General features: G+C 42.0%; 1 protein-coding gene across 2 annotated transcripts in view; it reads left to right on the forward strand.

Annotated features, from left to right (window-relative positions):
• The window catches only part of agap3 (ArfGAP with GTPase domain, ankyrin repeat and PH domain 3), a 111,787-nt gene that overhangs the window by 43,729 nt on the left and 46,819 nt on the right, over positions 1-21,239 (forward strand). For both annotated transcript variants that reach the window (XM_083992269.1, XM_083992270.1), the window contains exons 2-8: positions 6,584-6,642; positions 9,812-9,899; positions 13,268-13,353; positions 15,811-15,952; positions 16,430-16,564; positions 19,252-19,379; positions 19,678-19,833. In XM_083992269.1, coding sequence (XP_083848395.1) covers positions 6,584-6,642; positions 9,812-9,899; positions 13,268-13,353; positions 15,811-15,952; positions 16,430-16,564; positions 19,252-19,379; positions 19,678-19,833 — 794 coding nt within the window. The remainder of the gene's footprint in view (positions 1-6,583; positions 6,643-9,811; positions 9,900-13,267; positions 13,354-15,810; positions 15,953-16,429; positions 16,565-19,251; positions 19,380-19,677; positions 19,834-21,239) is intronic.

Here is a 21,239-nt window from a genome sequence, read left to right on the forward strand (position 1 = left end):
CAGGAGGACTCGGCCCAAAGTTCCTTTAGGGTCTGAAGGAGAATTAAACCAGCGCTCTCGGACTAAAAGCACCTCTGAGGAGACAACAATGCCTCCACGGCCTTTCTCGTACCTCACAGGGAGAATGCTTCCAGCTTCTAATGAGCAGATAGAGGATGGGGGCATGCAGTACATTCAGTACCACAGCAGGGGGAAGGTCAAGGTCATGGAAGTGCCCCTCTGTCCAACAAAACTGTCCTCCAAACCAGTTCAGGAAGAACCAAGCATATGGCAGCTCATAACCAATCGTTTCAGGAGGAAAGAGCAGCCATACAGCGGCAAATGTGAATACCAGCAGTCCCAGAGCAAAGACACTGGCCAAACTCCCCTAGCTGGGGATAATAAGTCAGAGCCGGTCTCCATAGAGACTCTGGCAGGCAATGACTCCCACAAAGGTCAAGGTAAGACCTGCAAGATTGCTGAATTTATTTTGCAGCTCAGTTCTCCATTTTAGCTCCTCGTTCACTGCACAGAAAGTTGCAGCTCAAGAGAAACGTAGAAGCGTGTGTGTGTGTGTGTGTGTGTGTGTGTGTGTGTGTGTGTGTGTGTGTGTGTGTGTGTGTGTGTGTGTGTGTGTGTGTGTGTGTGTGTGTGTGTGTGTGTGTGTGTGTGTGTGTGTGTGTGTGTGTGTGTGTGTGTGTGTGTGTGTGTGTGTGTGTGTGTGTGTGTGTGTGTGTGTAAGGGAAGACAGGCAAATGAAAAACACATGGGGAATTGTGAGTTTGGATGGCATTCAAAAACGTCTGGTTCCAGAGAGTCCTTTTGGAATTTCTATTTTGGGTGCTTAACTTCTCCAGTGTTTTTTGTGTGAACTGCCTGTATGTATGAAATGACTCAGTAATCACTTAGCTTTATATGAAGTTTTTCAGTTCAGTGAATTTGTAGGCAGTTACGGTAAATTTAACTCCACAGTGATTGATAAAAACACATTATAGTGGTTTGCTTGAAAGGGGTGTAACTGTGTCATAACACACTTCCAATTCTGTCTTCTGTGTCACCAAGACACAGGACATGGGAGTGTGGATAATGCTGTCTGTTGGCCTCACAGAGAGACGCAGCTTAAAGTAGTAGCATTAAAGCAGTTAGTGGCTGTAATGGGGATGCGTTTGGCAGCCTAGGAAGGCTAAATTAAGAGGGCTTACATGCTATAATGATGGGGAGAAGAGAAGACGACTTAAGCACTGTGTTTAAAGGTTAACTCTGACAGCCGAGGGTGTTTGTCCAGTTTCCTGGACGAGCAGAGAGAGAGGCAAATATTTGCAACTCTTTGAATTAATGGCTGTGATTTGCTACTTTTTTTTGTGTGTGTCAAGCACCAATTTCACACCTTTACACAAAGACCTAATTAGTCATCCATGACAACTTAAGAACGTCTAACAGTGTCAGGTCGCACATATGCTGTATTCATTCTCATTAAGCCAACCTTTGAACCAGCAAAGCGTATATGTAATTCTCTAGCTAACATAAACCTCGTAATAGGTGCTGAGGTCAACTTTGTTGATCTCTCGGTCTATTTGTATTCGCACATGACATGTTGCCAAGGATACCTTTTCCTTTGCGGTGGTTTGTCAAGTCATATCTGTCCATTTATTCCACTGCAGACTCAGGCAGTCAGGCAATAGGAATGTAGGTGTGCCGATTAGCCCGAGTAAGGCTAGGTGCTCAATGCCCTGGGCGGGACTCGCTGCCTGTTGTTACCTGCTGAAGTGTTTGCTTCTAAATTAAATCCAGAAAAGCTGAAGCCCCAGCCGTCCCACACAGCTAAAACAAACACACATGTGCATAGCTTTAGTTTAGTGTGTTGGTGAAGTTTGCGGGGGAGGGGAGGTAACAGGATGAGGGGGTTTGAGGTGCAGACTGACTGTGTCCCCACCCCCACCTGTGGATGAACAAAGCCACTCTGTCGTGCCTGTGGATGCGTGATCATCCACGGGATGAGTGATCAGTGGACCGTGTGCTGGGATGGGGGGCTCTCAGGGGGTGGTCACTTGTCATGAGGCAGAGGTGGCCAGCAGCACACTTATCTCGTGAGGGTGGGAATGGGTCTGTGGGTGGGGGTTTGTGATAAGCCTCATTGTAGGGTGTCAACAGGATCAAGCAGATAGCAGAGTTCTCATGATGCATATTTATTCTGACTTGCCTTAACTTGCCATTATGACAATTTGAAGAAAACCCCCCGTCTATGTGATCCATCTTCCGTTATCTTGAATCAGATTATAAAATGTATTCATGAATTCCCTTTGCTTCTTTTTTTCTCTCCCTTGTTTTGGCTGTGTCCCATTTGATACCATTTCCTGTGGATCCCTGCCAACAGTGTTTCCTGTACAAACCTTACCTTGCAGTTGGAATCAGCCTGCCTAGCCCAAAAATCTGCAGATTGAGAATTAATTTTAAAAAAAGACGCGTTTGTTTGTGTGTTTCATAGCAGCGGGGATGGGTGAGCCAAACTCCCAGCATGTAATTATGTTCAAGATAAACAGACACTTTCAAGGAAATTTGGACAAACAGTGACACTGTGATAATGCCCTCTCACCTGCTGCAGGAGACGTGAGGGAGACGGGGAGATATTGTGCTGTGTGAAGCACAGTCTGGGCATGAGCAGAGAGAGATCTGTTAATATCCGAATGTAATTTGTAGCATCTGCCACTGTGAATCTCCTCTCGGGTACATTTTATTCTTCAGGATTGTGGTTCAGGAGGTGAGAAGCATCCTGCTGTTCTTGCATCTAGAAATGTTCAGCTTCTAGCAACAAGTCTACAAAGTGTTGAATTTGTAGGGGGTGTGAGTAGGGGTCTACAATTTGTAGCTGTATGCTGTTTCTCTCTTTAATTCACAGTTGATTGTTTCCATCAGTCTGTTCTGTTGCACTGCTTTGTGTAGCCAAAAAAATATATAAAAAAAACATAAGCCAAGTTTGACACATTACTCTTGTAGCTCCACAAATTGAGTCCATCAAGATGTAGGCATTGTTCTGCAATACTTCTTAAAAACCCAATATACACAGCTCATCTTAAGTGGGAATCCTATTTGAATCAGGATGTTCAATTTATTTCCGGGAAGTGATCAATGCTCGTCTGCAGACAACACATGCTTTAAGTAGGGCAGGCCATCCAGACCGCATTAGACTGGCATGGCATGAATATTTTTACCTTGTTGTCTGCCGATTGTCTCTCTCACTTAGCTCCTTTGATAGAAATAACAAGAGTGGAGTTTGGGAGCTCCACAGAACAAAGACACAGGCTCTTGCTGTGAATGTGGCTTTGTAGATCAGCGCACAAAAGGAAGATGCTACAGGACCACTTTGTCAAGATGTGGATGACAAAAGTATGTCAGACGCAGGGACTGTTGGTTGGTCATGAGGTTTGCCAAATTAGGGGAAGTAGAATTACTGATTGGTAGCTAAATCCATGCACTGTAATTTATGATAGTGGGAAAGCATGGTCGGAAAGTCAGAATGTGGCAGAGTGGAAGTTTCGACTTCAAGGTTTCCAAGAAACCACTTCAGATTCACTGCTACATAGAAATCTGTGCATGCGCACGCTTGCGCCCACACTCAAATAACCATATGCACAGGGTTTCTGCTCACATTGCATTTTTTTACCCTCATGAAACGGAATAAGTAGGAGGGGGGGAGGAGGAGGAGGGGGTGATGGTGGGTGATTGTGCTTTGCTAACCTCAGTCTGAATGGCCATTTTTATCCGAGTGGACATGAGCAGTGAAGTGAAAAACCTGACAAACAAGCTGGCAACACAGTTTTGCCCTGGCAGAGACAAAGACACTGGTGTCCTCTGTAAGCATCACAAAACGCCGGGGCTTTCTGTTTCCATAGGCATTCTGGGACACAGGGAAGTGGAGGATGCTCATATTTAAAGAATGATGTAACACAGAGCACATGGATTCAATTTGGACTTTTTTTTTTTTCTAAGCAGGCGACCAAACTGGTTTGGTCTGTCGCTGCTCCAAGGATGGCAAAAAGCTGGTCTAACCCTTTCATTTGAAAAACTCAATGGCTTTGTTTGTGAGAGGAAAAATATGAGATGATTCCCTAATTAATATTTTTAAATGTTGTGCAAAATGTATGTTTGTGTTGGGTCCACCCAGAAATGCAGCCAAAACCTCCATTTATGTGTTGGCTTTGGATGACACTTGATTTCCCTGCATTGTTATCTATGGATGGGCCTTCGTTTGAATGTGGCCCGTTTCTAAAAGTCTAGACCGAACAAATGGGAGAAAAACATCAATGCATCTGGTTGCTTTTTTTTCCTGATTATTTTCTAAATATGACTTTTTATTGTTTCCATTTAATTTCTCAGTTCATTGCCTCTGTATTAATGTGGGGTTTACCACAGCAAGTGCTAAAGACCGGAACCTTTCAATGTGTTTTTGTGTAATTGCAGAGTTGTGACTGTTACATTTTTATCCAACCTCTAATTATGTTTTTTTTTTTTAAATTGACATAATATAAATGAAAATCATCATATAAAGTAGATGAGCACGTATGGGGGACTAATGGCAGGAAATCTAAGGTAATGAGACAACAGCTTTATCTGACATCGGCTCAGAGCGCTGTGACCTGCACTCGGTTTCCTGCACTTAAAGACTGACTCAGATGGGTGTCCTCTCTCATGTCCCGACATGTCAAACCCACACTGAGAGGGCTTAACACGGGGCGTGCTGTTTAAAGACTACTCTGCCCCACACAATGCTTGGTGAAAGGCCCTTCTGTTTGGGATTCACTCCTCTCCTCTCCCACAACAAGTGAGACACCCAGAGCAGCACAAGGCTCTTTGTAAATGGAGTTTAGAAATAAGTAAACATTTTAGCAGAGGGTTTCTTTTTTTAACTTACTATAAAAGGTTTTTTTTTTTTTTGGCTCAAGTCTGCTCGGTTATGAGTCATATGTGCTTTTAGCATACATTTGAAGAGGAAATAGAACCATGTGTTTTAGTGACAGTGGTTACTTTACTCTTTATGCTGTCATTCGTTTCACATTAGCATCACCGGGGGCACAGGGGGAAACCACCACTGCAACAAACAGGCTTAGAGTAATGATGACTGTCCTGTTGCTGGATGAACATTTTAATTGTTATGGTTTAGACATGAGAGGAAGGTCGGTTTTGCACACCTTGTTGTCTGGAGACAGGCAGTCTACACTCCCGTATTAGAGATGATATCTTTGCAAAAGGGAGGGGGGGTGATGACAAAGCCATGATCCCAAACAGGAAGGTGGCTTTTTTTTTGTTCTAATGGTTGTTATGACACATAACGGCGTTCTCTGTGTGGAGTTGTCATTTGTGCGTTGTTGTTTTTTTTACTGCTCAGGGTTTGTATTGTTGTAGCACTACCCTTTTTCAAAGCATTATGATCCAGTCCGTCTCCAAATGTCACTGGAAAATCCAACAAGTCCAATCAAGCCTGTTAATAGCTGCCTTTTAAAGTGGATTAACTAAATCCCCTTCAGAAATTGCACCGTGTTGAAACCTCATTGAGGTAGCCTGTATAGATTGTACTTAACAGGGATGTTTCTCAACTCCCTGTTGGCAGTTGTGTGTGTTTGTTTTTTTTTAGTTGTAAACACACAATCAGACCTTAGCAAATTAGTCAGAGAGAGATAGAGAAATCTCTATGGACTGGTCATGTCTTTGAATATGCTTTAGGTCTACAGCCAACAATTGATTTCATTGTTAATCCCTCTGCAGAATATTTTCTCTCTTTATCATTTCATTGATCAAATGTCAGAAAAAATGTTCCCGAGCCAGATACGTTCCAAATAAGTCGGCTTATTGAAATTGCTTGTTATGTCTGAGCTACCATTCAAACCCACAGTTATTCAATTTGCTATAAGAAAACCATCCAATGTTCTCAACGAATGACTCAAATGATTAATCTGGTATTAAAATTGTTGCAGATTAATTTTCTGTTGATGGATGAATTGACTAATCATTGCAGCTCTAATGTGCTTAGCTGTTCATTCTGATCAAATCTTATAGTAGGGAATAGAGCAAAGAAAGAATATGAAAACAAAAATGGCTTCTTAAGGGAATCGGTCACTGGGGGTAATGGCAGAAATAAAGGTCACATTGTGCCGCTTTGAAAGGCTCTGTCCTACTAACCATTTTACCCTATGATTTATTGCCTGCTGTTGTAAATGACTGCAGATCTACACTTCTGTCCATAGAGGTATGATACAGTCCTGTTGGTGAACTTGTGTTTGTGTGCAAGGGAAAAAAACGATGTAAGGTAACAGTGAATATTCTGTTAGAAGAATAAGTCCCAATCGCCTAAAATGTGCTAGATACCTCGAGAAAGACTTCTCTATTCTGTTACATGTGTTTGACAGCCAAACAGTCCGTCCTAAAACTTGTTGCACTCACCACTGGCAGTCTGTACACTGCAGCTGTGAAGTTGCTTTACCATCATCCAGTGGGAAATACTGTTAATACCATATTATCTGTAGCTGGGGTCAGACGGGACACAGACACACGGATTACCTCTCACTGCTGCTCAACTTCACTTCTTTTTTGTCCTTTTCCCCTTTTTTAGACTCTTTCGTCAACAGCCAGGAATGGACATTGAGTCGGTCAGTGCCAGAGCTGAAAGTGGTGAGTAACTTAAAAAAAAGTTTTTATATTAATTTATTTCCAACAACTCCTCTCTTGATTCGCCCTCAGAGGTTTCATCCTCTTGATCGATTTAAATGTCGGGAGGGGGCTTGTTCTGTCCATGTAACACCAGTTTTAGCGTTTTACACGAAAGGGAGAGAAGAGTTGAGAAATTGGCTGAACTTTTCCCTGGCTCGTAGTGGGTGATTTTTAATGAGATGCGTTGGCATGGAGATTGCAGGGCGGTTTGCAGCAGGACGCGGGATGAGTGACAGTTTTGGGCTAGACTCGTGACACGTCCTGGGTCTGATCCCACGCCGCCACTGGAGCACTCACACAGCCACTGCCAAATGCACAGCTAACATCCTCACATGATTTAATGTCTTCCACCCATAAAGACAAGCAACCTTGAAAAACCGCACTTCACCATCCTGCCAGTTCACACAATAGTTCCATGTGAGGTGTATTCATTGTTGTAGCACCTTGCAAACGAGGAAACTTCAATGGAACAAACAGGAGGAAAATTTACAGGCAGCTCAAAGACCGACTTGCTTCTTCTTTTTTTTCTCAAGTACTTAAAATGCGCCTGTTTCTTTTTATATTTCTGAGGTGTTAATTGGCAGCTTCCACACAGGGGTTTGTTAAATGAACCTGGAAAGGCTGAATTAAGTGTTGCAAAACAGAAATTGTTCTTTCACAGCTGTCAAAGAGTTACTGTTCAGCAACAAGGTCACACTGAAAAGAAACTGGTCATATGTTTGAGAAAGCTTTCCAATATGATAACGACGTCAATTCCCTGCAGAGTATAGTTGAAACGATGATCATAATCGCGTGAGAATAACTTCGAAACATCTGCTGCACCCTGCTATTGTAGTTTCTTGGTGGCGGCTTAACTGTGGTCTTTGATAGTCAAACCCACACTCTTTAATACTCTCAGATCTGGGCTAAACATCTGCAAAGAAGAGTAAAAGTTCTGCACTGGGATAGTGCTGATACGGCAATTTGATTTCATGAAGCCTATATAGCAGCAGGTCACAAAGCTGAGCAGTTAAAGCAGCAGGAGCACCGGGGCTGTGGTACGTTCAAAGTCGATTTCTGTTGACTCATAGCTTTCACCTCACACAGCCTACAACTTTTGCTAACTTAAGGCTTATTCATTCTTATTCTGCTTGAGTACCTCCTGATATAGTACATATACACACATATCCATTACAGGGAGGATAGGCTTGGAAGTACCTCCAACAGGTCTTTTCTCTTGTGCCTCAAATGTCCCTATAATTAGAACCATACCTGACTTGAACACCCACTAATGATCTGGAGAAGAAGAGGTGGTGGTGGGTAGAGGAGGAGGAGGCGAGGGAGGAGATGAGGCATGTTGCAGCCTTTGTTCTTCCTAGACATGCTGGCATCATCAGCCCACCCTCTACCTCTACCATGCATCACCCTGAAGGCGCTGTAGTGAGGCCTGGTCTAGACTCCAGGGACAGGAAGCAGGGGGAAAGATTGCAACCAAACCGACGAGTGTTAGAGGACTCTCCTCCAAAATGTTTCAACCTCACGTACACCTCCATGTTTGCTGTTTTTGTTTTTTATGGTAATCTCCATTTCTTAGGATACAATACATTCAGTTCAGTTCATGAGTTTAATAACCTGGGAACAATATTCAAACACATGACATAAACATTTAGTAAATTAGGATACATATGAAGCTTTTTAGAGTTAATGATTAAACTTACTTGTGGGAAGTCTTCCATCTTGAAGAAATTGATCTCTGCACTTCAGTTTCATGTTGTTTAAACTCCTACATGGTATAACTGTGGTAACTTGTAAATGTCCATAAAATATCCGTTAGACACAAGCCATTACTAGATGAGATAATTCAACTGATTAAACCTATAAGCTCCACAAATTATTTTTCAGCATTTGTTGAATTTCATGTTGATCACAACATTCCCACGCTGCACACAGGAAATTATGTTTTACCTCACAACTTATGAAGGGAGGGGGGAGGAGGAGCACTGAGTCTCCTAGCACCAGTTAGAAACATGGCCGACAACCTGAAGAAGCGCCCAAGACAGGGTACAGAAGTGGATTGTATCATAGACTGGAAGTGAACGGGCATACTCTCCAGTCGCCACTGTTATTCGCATACGACACGTGTGTGACCACAGCCTCAGCCACAGCCACATTCAGGCAGGCAATTATGCTTTGCCTAATGGTGACCGCATTCATGTATGTGTGACTGCCTTTACTGCCAGACACGATGTGAAAACACCGGGAGTGTTTTTGTAATAACATAGAATTCCTCTAGGAGTCGACAGAAGTTACACACTTTAGCTAGAACAAGTTGGGATGTGATTTACCAGAACTGACAATAACCATGATAAACACATGATAATACTGTGATGGTACATGCTAGACATTGTGGACATTCTGTTTATCAGTCCATCTGCCTGCAGTTTCACTATCCCTCAAGTTTAATTGATTTGTGCTTTGGTAGAGTTACACTCACAGATTGAGTCCAACCCATTTTCCAAAAGAAAAACAAAACACACAATGAAAGAAAATTGTGTTAAAGACGAATTTGATTGATGTCACACTTACAAATTATCTATAGAAATCACAATAATATAATTATCTTGAATTTCTACAATAATCCTGTAGTAGTGAAAATCTGATAGCAGCTCTATTAGAAACTAATGTGTCAGCTTTTGAGTTGTCAGTCAGGCTCTCGTAATGCTGCTTTTGCTGAATTGTGCATTCATGGACACTTGTCAGACAAACAACAGTCTTTTGAATGAAAGAAATGAGCAGATTTCTGTTACTCTATTCATCCTGTCTGTAGAAAAATATCTTCATTTTCAATCACATAGCTTTTGATGCAACACATTTCTCAAATAATTGGTTCAAAATCCGACCATTATGATTGACCTTAAAGCTTCTCCCTTGACCCTGGGAAGAGCGGCTTGACCCAAAAAAATAAAAACTTACATTGTATTTTCAGCACTTTGAAACACATTTTGTGGCCGTACTCAGGTTGAAAGCTTAAAAAATATCCGCTGCTGCCTCTTTTTTTTTTTGTCAGGTCACGATTATGGGCTTTTATGTCTAGATACTCTTGTGGTTTGTACCTGTCAGTAATAACAACATTTTCCTCTTGGCCTTGCAGGGCATCGTGGGAAACCTGTCCAGTGGGAAGTCTGCCTTGGTTCACCGGTACTTGACAGGCACATATGTGCAGGAGGAGTCTCCTGAAGGTAAGAGTCTGTTGGAGGTGTCTATAAACACGTCAGATACTCAAATAATACATAAAGGTTCAGATCTATACGGCGCCTGCACGTTGGTCTTTCAGCTTAGCGTTGCGAAGCTGATTCACTTCACATCTCATTATATAAAACACATTGTCTCTCACAATTGAGGTGGAGCCCCGTTATTAGCGCAATGATGCTTTTCAAAAGCATCAAAGTGTAATTACACAGAAACCTGCTGCCTGCTAAATTAGTTTTCTCTTGTTTTTTACAAGAAGAAAGTCAAACATGTTGGCACTGATGGCAGCGCTGCACAGAGGGATACCCATATTAGGAGGGCTGTGTTAGGATATTTACTTGATGCATGGTGCTGGTCGCCTCGTGAATATTTTCCCAATTAGTTTGTATCAAAATGTTGTGTGTTGGGTCGTATCTAGCTTCCAGTTGCCATGATTGATAATTGGTTTGGTTGAGTTTTAAAAGTTTCCTTTTAATTCCTCCCTTAAAACTGCTGAGATTATAACAAACCGTAACATTTCCAGTAAATTAGGGCTGTGAAGATTATTCATTGTTAAAACATGAAGGTAAAACTAAACCAAGTTATGTGGGAAGGTTTTTATTTTTATCACAGTCATAAACTATTTTCTTCCTGGATGTCCTGAGCCAGTTGAACATGTTCATAAGGTGCCATCTCCAGAGACAGACCCCCTGCCAGTTTAATTGACTGGTTGAATCTTAAAATCAGATATTCTTCAGTTTATCAGTGAGATCATAATGAGAATGCCCCCTTCCGGCCTGAAAGGTAAAGCCTCCTCTTAGAAATCCACAAAGATGTTGGCAAACCCAGAGTTAACTGATGATCTTTGAGGGGTTTGCAGTGTTTCATTTTAGTGTAATTATAGTGAGGATGAGACATGAAGCGCATAATTAGTTTCTGACATTTTTCTGCACCGAGGGAGAAAAATTCTCATAGCTTAATTAGTCCTTGAGAAATCAATGGTGGAAATGCTGGAAAAACAGAACGAGCGTTTGTTGCTGTAATCAGGGAAACATGTCAGCTCAGATACATGCCCGTGTCCCTTTTCACATCGCTGCGCGCTGTGTGTGCGTCTCATGATTGGCAGCTGCTCAGGCTCTCTTGTTTTACGTGCTTTTAACACTGGCCTTACTCCAGATTGGGTATATTTACATTGCAGAGGCATTGCCCAGCAAGAGGAAGGTTCAGCCGCGGCTGTTTCTTCACTGTTTTGTTCCTGGGCTTTTGCTATGATATCTGAAAAAAGGTACTGGGCTGTGTTGCCATGGCAACACCGGATGGAGCTCCGTTGGATTGTGGCTCTGTGTCAAGGTCTGAGCCTCCTTGTAAGCAGAGTATGCTTGCTGCGTGTTAACCATGCCTACCAACTTACCGTCTCTCCGTAGGCAGTCTGCAGGGTTATTAGTCACCTGCTTTCACATGAGGCCCAACGACACATTTTAAAATTCATGCTTACTTTCCGTCACGCCTGAAGAAAGAGAAAAGTAAGGCAGTGTAGCTTTGTTCTCAGCACTGGCTTCTCTCTACATGTGTAGCAGCATTGAGTCTCTTACTGGAGACAACGGTATCCTGGATGATTATGTAACTGAAATGTTTACTTCAAATTCCTCACATGTTTTTGCTGCAGCCGTACGCTCTCATTACAGATGCTAGTTTTTTAGAGTCTTCCAATAATCAATTCTGGCGTACGTATGTGCTGCCTGCTTATACACAGACAAACTTTGTATTCTGATCAATCTTTGGTTTTTTTCCCCCCACTTTTTTAGCAGGATTCAGAGACACTCAGACACATAGTTTCTCAGTCCTTTTGTTAGAGTCTCCAAAGCTCTGTGAGTTCAGTAAAAAAAAAAAAAACCTGGCTTGTGGTACATGAATCTCTCTCTCTCTCTCTCTTTTCCTCTTTCTCTTTCTCTCTCTCTCTCTTTGTTACACAACCAGTATCCACCAGGGCTTGAGAGCCTGTGCACAGGGCTGGGAGAGTCCCCTTATTTGCCTAACGGACTGAAGTCGACTTAACAGGGTGGAAGTGTGGCTCAAGTGGATATGTATTGCTTTCTGAGACAGGAATACTTTCTGCCTTTTACAAATGACAGGCCCTGGCCACGTTGTTGTCCCTGCATCTCCTCTGTAATATGAGATGTGTAGTTAATATGCCGGTTGAACAGCGTGATCTCTGACACCTTATTATCTAATCATATGAAAATCTTTGCTAACATGTCTACTTTTTTCCTGGAAAGGTTTAACAGGTGTAATCTTATTTGGCCTGCACATCTACTGTCTTCAACTTACTTTTATTTATATATGTACATTTCACAGTCATTCCTAGGCCTTTAAGCTTGTGTTATTCAATTTTGTCAAATTGCTTTCAGCATATTTTTGAATTCATAAGCACTGATTTTACTCCCAGGGACATCTCTAGCCTTACAGCTTTCTCATTTGAATGTTTTTAATCTCCAAAGGATCGCAACCCACTCAAATGATATGCAGAATCTAATTTATTGCGTTGTTCTCCCATTGGTTTGTTCTTTATCTGCAGCCAGCTTTGCCAGCGGCAAGGAATATGACTTTGTATTAGAAAAGAAATGAAGAATAGGGGAGGGAGAGAAATTCAAGGCTGCATTACACTTAGCTCCAGCTAAATGTTAGCTCCTCTCTGCTGTCCTGTGGCCATGGTCTGACCTGAGGCGCACCACTTCGGAATAAAGACAAGTTTTTTTTCTGCCTCTGATATTATCTCCCATTGTTTCCATCCCTCTCTTTTAGTCTCTGCATTAAACTTACTCCATTACTCGTATCATTTCAAAGCAAAGTGTAATGAGTTATGTTGTTAAGGCTGTGAAATTTTGCGAACACGCTTGCGAAGAAGTGCTTGCGGTGAAGTGATGGAGACGGAGCTCGTAGCCCGATAATGAACTCGGAGTTGGGTCTTTCCAGGACTTGTGGCGGTTTCAGGGACGGTGGCACTGAACTGGTTCCCCAGCAGCTGTGCATTAGACATGCTAAATGGCAATTTCTTGCCCACATAATTGGCTCCTGAGAGACCAGATTTCCTGTTGGCATGTGATAGCAACAGCAACACATTGGAAGGGGTCTAAATTGAGAAGCTGCACTTAATCCGTACACATCTCAACAAACTTTTATGAGTCATGTCAAGCTGTGTTTTGATATTTAAATTCCGGTTTATTTGGTGCATCATCATTGTTTTTATGATGACTGAGTGTGAAATGTGTCTGGAGTCTTTTTTTTCTACTTCAGAAACCCCTGGTGGGTATGTAGCATATCTCAAGAAAGACATTATTCTAATTTTGGAATAAACTAAAAATAAATATCTCCTCCTCAGGTGGACGGTTCAAGAAAGAAATAGTTGTGGATGGACAGAGCTACCTACTCCTGATCAGAGATGAAGGAGGGCCTCCAGAGTTGCAGGTAAGAGTGTTGATCCCGGTAAAAAAAAAAAAGAAAAGAAAGAAAGAAAAAAGTATTTTCTCCAAAGTTGTAAGATGTATCAAGCAGAGACTGTCTGCAAACTGTCATTCAGACAGGAACTATTCAGGCCATTACTTCACTGGCTGTGCCTGGAGCGGTGTGACAGCACTCTGTGGTTGTCCTACCAAAAGCACTTAAGGGGCAGCAACAGATCAATGAGTAAACCGAGCCAAAATCATTTTTGTGGTCAAAGAGACAATGCAGCATCTAATTGTTCTATTAGTATGGGGGAATATGAAGAGTAATGGAGCCAGTAGTTCATCCAGAGTGAGTTTTACTAAGTCTTCAGAAAAGGACATATTGATATTGATAATGCGATGTGACACTGTTTTATATCTTTTTCAAAGGGGGGCAAATTGGTGAAGGGCTTCCCGGTAATCCAGCCATGTTTAATGATGGGAGCAGCCATCAGACTCTAATACTTAGTCATTCTTGAACCATTGGTCTTACCTCCCGCTTACAGATCTGACAGAACTTAAATGAACTTGACTTTGCGTGTTGGATGTTTGATGATACTTCACCCAGCCCAGACTGTCGGAAACCCATGAGAGAATGAGAGGGATTTCTTCTAACATTTGCTTTTGCATGGTTATAGAGTATGTGGATTATCTTACGATACTAATGGTTGGAGAAAAAATACAACATTATCCTCTGAAATGTGGGGCACTAGAGAAAGTAGCATAATAGCTCTTGTGAAATACAAGTATCTCAAAAATGCACTCAAAGCAGCTGATATAAATATCTCGGTCACCAATGGCCAAAATAACTTTGTGTTTATGAACATTGGTACTAGTAGTGACGAACCCCTCAGCTCTGTGTGTTTTAGCATCTCTGAGCTCATTGTTTTGATTTGACAAAGTTAGCATCTAGGACACATCAGTAAGTACCAGCACTTACTTACTAAGTAGTGGGACACTTAACTGTAAAATAGATATTTTCTTGCGGAAAAATTTGTGAATATTGGACTTCAGTCAGGTGGTCAGAAACAGGAATCCAATGCTAATGTTTGTCTGTGTAAATGACTAAATACTTGCTGACAAGATATATTTGCAGCTTGTTTCCAAGTCGTTTATCTTTATGTAATCTTTATTAGCAAAGAACAAACTGAACATATTCAATTGTGTATCTATAATATCCCATTTCTACAAATCAACAATTCAGTTCAGACCTTTATTTTTCGCTTTGTGTTTCCTTCTTCTGGTCACATAATATGGGATGATGGATGCTTGTATCATGGTTTCATAATTCTTGTAGTCGCATATAGATTATATGTTACTTTCTAATATTGTTGCCAAAAGTTGTTTAAAGCTATATCTTTAAGAATTTGATAAGGATTAAATGAGCAGAATCGATACAATGGGAACGAGTCGCAACACTAAAGAACAGATGCAGACATTTTAGAGGCTTCATTCACTAGATTAATTGTGTCTTCTTGACTCATGTCATCTTGACGTGAATTTATCATGCGTTTCCACAGATACCTATCCTGGCAACGCTCCGTCTGACGATTGCGTTATGGTCAGTGAGGGAATAGGAATAGGTTGGGCTCAGTTGTCAGCTGCCTGTACTGTATAATTAGTGGCATAATTAAAGGCCTCCGTTATGTTCCCACTCGCAGGAGGCTCAGCAGAGTTGTGGCTTGGAGGCTTGATTTCCCATTCATTCCCTATGGGGTATTGAGCGGGACGTGAAAGCTGAATGAAGAAGAGGGGCAATACGAGGGAATAGTCATCGCTTGATTGTCACTTTTAGTAGCCTATGACTACGGTTTTGCTTAGCCTCTTTCCTTAGACAATGGATGGTGATTAGTGCTGATTTCCTCCACTCAGGGGAAACCTTTCTCTGGCATTTGATCATTAAGTAGGCAGAGATTATAAATGTACATGACGCAGCAAATACAAAGACCCTAAGATTATGATAGCGACGGGAATACAGAAAACAGATTAAGATTCAGTAGTAGTGTTTAATCATTCACTGTCAGTTTATGTAGTACTGGTACATTGCCTCAAAACAAGACTGTCAGGGTGCTTAAGCTGTAACTACACTGCCCCCTTCTGTCTGTATATAGGAACTTCCATCAAAGGATGACCTGCAAAAACATGGAATCGGTAGTGAATGTCTGCAACAACAATACTTATTTCAGTGACATGTTTTAAGGTGTAACAATATTAAAATGAATGTGTGCCTCATATAATTTCACACAAATTTTTTTTTTTACAAAAATTTCATTTGTAATCTCCAGTGGTTGGCTACAAAGGGGATGTGATGTCACAAAACTGATCACATTATCACATGGACACAGTGACTCTAACGCAAAAACTGCTGATCTGTGTGAATGTTCTCGTGTTGTATTCAGGCGGGTTTTACTCCACAGTACCTCCTCTGCTCTGTCCTCAGTTTGCTGCCTGGGTGGATGCGGTGGTTTTCGTCTTTAGCCTGGAGGATGAGATCAGCTTCCAGACAGTCTACAATTACTTTCTGCGCCTCTCCACCTACAGAAACGCAGCTGAGGTCCCCATGGTCCTCGTTGGAACACAAGGTCTTTGCCCTTCACCTGATATATTTATGTTTTGTCAAGATATTGTTTGCTCCATAATGGAACAGGAAGTAGGCTACTATACTGTATGTGCTTACACTGTGTTTGCAGTATCATTAAGGTATAAGTCTGACTACTTTTTTCTTATTGTCAACAAATGCAATTAAAATGCAAAAAAAATAATGAATTGTTCCTAGTGTTAGTGTTTTTGTGTGAGCAGTGAGATTCATATTGGACCAAAACTAAACTTAAGGACGTAAGAGTGTGCAAAACATTACAAGGGGTGACATGTTCATTACAGTGAATAAAGCACTGTAGTTAATTAGATCCCATACACCTTCTGGTTTGTTTATTCACAAGCACATCAAATGTGTATTAATCCACAGATGAAAATAGTCCCCCAGCGAATTCTTTAAAAAATCCCTCAAATCCTTCAAATGAAACATTTGAGTAATATTTTTTCTTTCCTTGTTCTCTTAGATGCAATCAGTGCTGCCAACCCCAGAGTGATCGATGACTCACGGGCCAGAAAGTTGTCAAATGACCTGAAACGCTGCACGTACTATGAGACCTGCTCCACCTATGGCCTGAATGTGGAGAGAGTCTTCCAGGATGGTGAGAGGGGTGAATTCTAATAAGGTGGAAGGGCAAAGGTGCAACTTGAACACGATGATGGTTGAGGTTACAGCAGGTGGAGTCCTAGTTTACTCTCAAACAGTCACATTTCAGATAGTTAAGAAAGACTACAGGGTTTCTTGCCAATATTCATTAAAAAGCACAGATATCACAGCTTTTAATTAGCAGCATTTTGTAGGAATGATGTAAACATGACAGAGATACAAGATCTTTTCTGTTTCTTCTCATCTCAAGAAATTAGGTCTTGCTTAGGTGAGTGCAGAACAACTCAAGATAATGAATCAGATATGCCCTCCGACAACAGATTAGATCAACTCGTTAATCTTCAATCAACACTTTCCTTGTCATCTTCTGTGCGTCACTCTGTTGAACATCAGTGGAACCTCAATTAGAATTTACCGATCGTGACTTTCTTCTCTCTTCACCACGGGCTAATTATGAAGCACGTCAAACTGTTTGAGTTATTGCTAGCAACATGCAGAAATGCCTGTACATGCCTGACTCAGATGAGGTGGTTTACGTAGTGCACTAATGCTCCTAATGATACGTGCTCAGCAGCTGTGATTGGCAGTGTAAGTCTTCAGTTAATGATGCAGCAGGTATTTTAGATTGAATTTATTACAATTGTCAAACACTACAAATAAGTAATTACCGAAGCTAAGATCCTGATGTAGAATTGCATACAAATGTGGAGGAAGCTCAAGGCGAAAAACAAGTTAATACACAGTTGTGTATGAATAGTGAAATATACATTTAATGTGTCTTAAAAGTGGAAACTTTGAGTTTTCCCTGAATCCATAATTGAAGTCATGAAACTGTCATTTGGAAGTTCGGCTGCTTCAACTCTGGCACATTATCCCCTGAGGCTGCAGCTCCTTTTCAGGAGCCTGTCACCCCTTCACAAAACATCTGAATATGTAACACAACTTTCACTTTGCATTTCTTTGACTGTTGATGCACGGGCACATTGTCTTCCCTCCCTGCCTTAATTGCTTCCTGAAGCCCAATTTGAAATAATTAAAAGAGATGAAGGAGTGCTGGCTGTCTGGAGAAGTCGCTCTGTATCATGTGCCTGTGCCTTTCCGTATTTGCCATGCTGCAGCAGGCAGCCAGGCGTTATGGTCCCAGCTGTCAGCACAACTTCAAATCATCTCTCTTTCCCTCAGTGCTAATTCACATCACGCAGCCACGAACAGCCCCCTCCCTCCCTCCCTCTCGCTCCACCCAGTCCCTCACTCGAGTGTGCCATGAATTAAATGACGGGTTGCAACAACTGCATGGCAAATCAGCTTGTTCAGATGGAGACTATAGTCTCATTTCGCCAGCATCACACTGCAAAGCACAGTGAATGACAGGAAAAAATTGCAAGTATCATTTTGAGTGATTACTTTTCTTGAAATTGAAAATAGAAGTACCTCCACACTCCCCCTCCTCCCCCCACAAGATGTGTATAAGCCACTTAACAATATGCTGCTTATTTCCTGACTGGGAAACAAATGGCCTTGAGGTGGTTTAGATAATGTACTCTCATGCCCCTGACTGGAATTAGCTTTGCTTACTTTGTTGTGCCTTAATGCCAGTGTTGTGTTTTTGGAAAATGGACAATAGAAGCACACACTAAACACATTACTGACATTTCCAAACACCGTGTATTCCTGTAAACCTGCAGAGATACTATCCCCTGTAGTTGCCCTTTTATTGTGTGTGCTCAGACCTGCAGCTCACGTAAATGAAGTGTCCTGTTGCCAGGTTTACAACATTTTTTATTTATGTACAGAAAGCTGAGTGAAAGCTAAGTTAAAATGGCACTGGGAAGAAAATTTCAACCTTGAAATGTATGATGTTAGCTAAACATCCTGCAGACATCTCCATGGACCAGAGGCACTGATTAGCATGTTCTTCTTCTTCTCTCATCAGATAAAGTTCAGTAGTTTTACCCAATGCTATTAATATATATTTGTTGATATACTAGTGGTTTGTGCTACGGCTGCATGCTGACTTGGTTGACCAGAATTATCACAAACAACAACAATGGACTTCCCATAGGCTCTTATGTAGTATATGACATAGATATTGAAAATATTATTTTATTACTTTAAACTGTCTTAGATAAACAACCGCATGCTGATCCACTGTGCTTTATATGACTTTTATATTTGACTTGTACATCTACTGCAGGATTGAACACCTCTTCTAAAACATATTCTCTCATTTGGTATTTTGATGATGCAGTATGATGGAGCGAGCCGTTGGCCCAAAATCACCGACAGTTATTATTCAATCGGGTTGAGATCTGGTGACTGTGCAGGCGTATGATTCACATCGTTTTCATACTCATCACACCTTCCAGTGACCCCTTGTCACATGGGACCATCTGCCTTCGTTTTATTGATCATTTATTCAGTTTCTCCCCCTCCAGTGGATGTAGACATAAAATTGCTAACGATGTAGTTTTCTAAATGCAACAAGCTCTTAAATGCCCATATTTCACCACAGTATGTAGCCCGTGCTAGATTTGAGAGAAGGGAGCGCTATAACGAGCCATCTACAGGGGCAGTTGGATTTTTCCTGCTCTCTTTATTCTCACCACTTCATTCACTGGAGCCAGGAATGTGATTGGATTAATGAACGGTCTGTTACTGTGTCTTTGCCACTCTCTCCTCCAGTTGCCCAGAAGGTTGTGGCCATGAGGAAAAAGCAGCAGCTCTCAATTGGTCCATGCAAATCTCTCCCTAACTCTCCTAGCCATTCATCAGTCCCCGCTGCATCCATCCCCTCTGTTCACATCAACCAGGTAAGTTTCACTAACTCAGAGTTTGACCTAGTGGTTATATCACTTTAATCTCAGGTTAGTGCTGTTATGTTAAGTCTCCACCACAATCACTTTATGTAATTCTTGTTATTATGATGATGAATGTCATTTTAGTTACGTCCAGGCAAATCTACCCCACAGTGACCTGCTATAGTTTGTATTCCTTCTCCATCTTCTGATTGAATCTCTTTTTTCCTCTCTTGTCCTCCCTCTCTTCATCTGGTATTTTCCCTTCTTCTTTCTGTCATTTTCCTCTTAATCTCCCCCTCTCCCTCCCCAGGCGGCCAACGGTGGGGGTGCGTTCAGTGACTACTCCTCCTCTGTTCCCTCCACCCCCAGCATAAGTCAGCGGGAGATGCGCATTGAGACCATCGCTGCCTCCAACACACCCACGCCCATCCGGAAGCAGTCAAAGCGCCGCTCCAACATTTTCACAGTAAGTATGCGACAGCTGATGCAAAGCAACACCCACTCACACTACTAGGAGGCATGTTGCCAAGCACACTTTGTCCACCAGAGGGAGACAGGTAGCTCGAAAATGCATCAAAGCCACCTCTCCTGCCTCCGATGCAGGCAAAGAAAGCGTCTTGTTCACACAGCACAATGGGCAAAGGAGAAAAAGACTAAATAGAAATTACATTAGCTCCCAAAAAACGCTCCAAAAATATATATATAATAAAATAAAACCTTAAAGCAAATATCAAAGATAAACACTGTGGAAAAAAACGTCAACTCTTTTCATGTTTCATGCCTTTTCTTTTCTAATTGGATGTAGTAAGTGCACATGGATTAAGTTTCTCATCTCACCCATAACAAACTGGGCCCTCTGCGCTGTCTAAATCTTTGACCTCCCTCCCCCCACCCCTCTTATTTTTACTAGATCCTTTCTTTGCAGTGACTTCCCTTTTGGGGAGGGACGGCAGCAACAAACCGCCAATGCCACTTCTCCTGCCTGAGCGAGCTAAACTTAAAAAAAAAAAAAAAAAAAAAAAAAAAGTCCTAGCCAGCCTATGACCTATATACACGCTGCTAAGAACGCATGCCAGCTGCCTGTTAACCCCCCCAGCCCCACATAGAGAAGCTCTAACTGTCCACTAACTATCTCGCTGAGTCTAGATTACCCCCCACTCCCAATCCTCACCCCACTCACTTTTATTCTGGCCACGAATCCGATATCGAACACCGTGATTAGACCCACTACCACACCAGAATCCGGACTCCCCCCCATGTCTGCCTGCTCTTTACCCCCATGTCCTGTCGTATTTTCCCTTTGCTCTAACCAAAAGCATATGTGTGCACTAACCACTCTAATTTCCTTAGCTGTCCTAAGCTTGTCTTTCACTTGTAGCCTCTGCCCTCTTCTTCTACCCAGCCTGCACCCCTCTTTCCTCCTCTCTCTTCTCTCCAGCCTCCTTCTTTGCTGCTAAGCCTCTCCTAATCTCACATAGCCAGACCGCGGCCTCTTCAAGCTCAGGAAGGTCTGTAGAAATCCTGACAAATATGGTCTTGTTATTCCTTAGGCCAAGGACATAATTCTATAGAGAGCTTGTTTGTGCCTCCAAAAATGTATTTTCTAAAGCCCGACTAATTGAATGGTTGACTTTCCCAAAACTTAAGATGTCCCCTCTGTTTTAAAGTTTCTTCAGAACTTTGTGAGCTTTATGAGGCAGGGATCAGGCTACATGAGATGTCTTCTTACCTAACTCCCCCCCTTGGTAAATACACCCCCTCCCCCTTAAAATCCCTTCTCCTCTACCTGTCTTGCTCCCCATCACCTATTTCCTTTTGCCCTCTGATCCCATCTCCTATCTCCTGCTTTCTTCTCTTCCCCCATCTCTTTCT

The sequence above is a fragment of the Trachurus trachurus genome (assembly GCF_905171665.1).
Source record: "Trachurus trachurus genome assembly, chromosome: 17".
Lineage (NCBI taxonomy): Eukaryota > Metazoa > Chordata > Actinopteri > Carangiformes > Carangidae > Trachurus > Trachurus trachurus.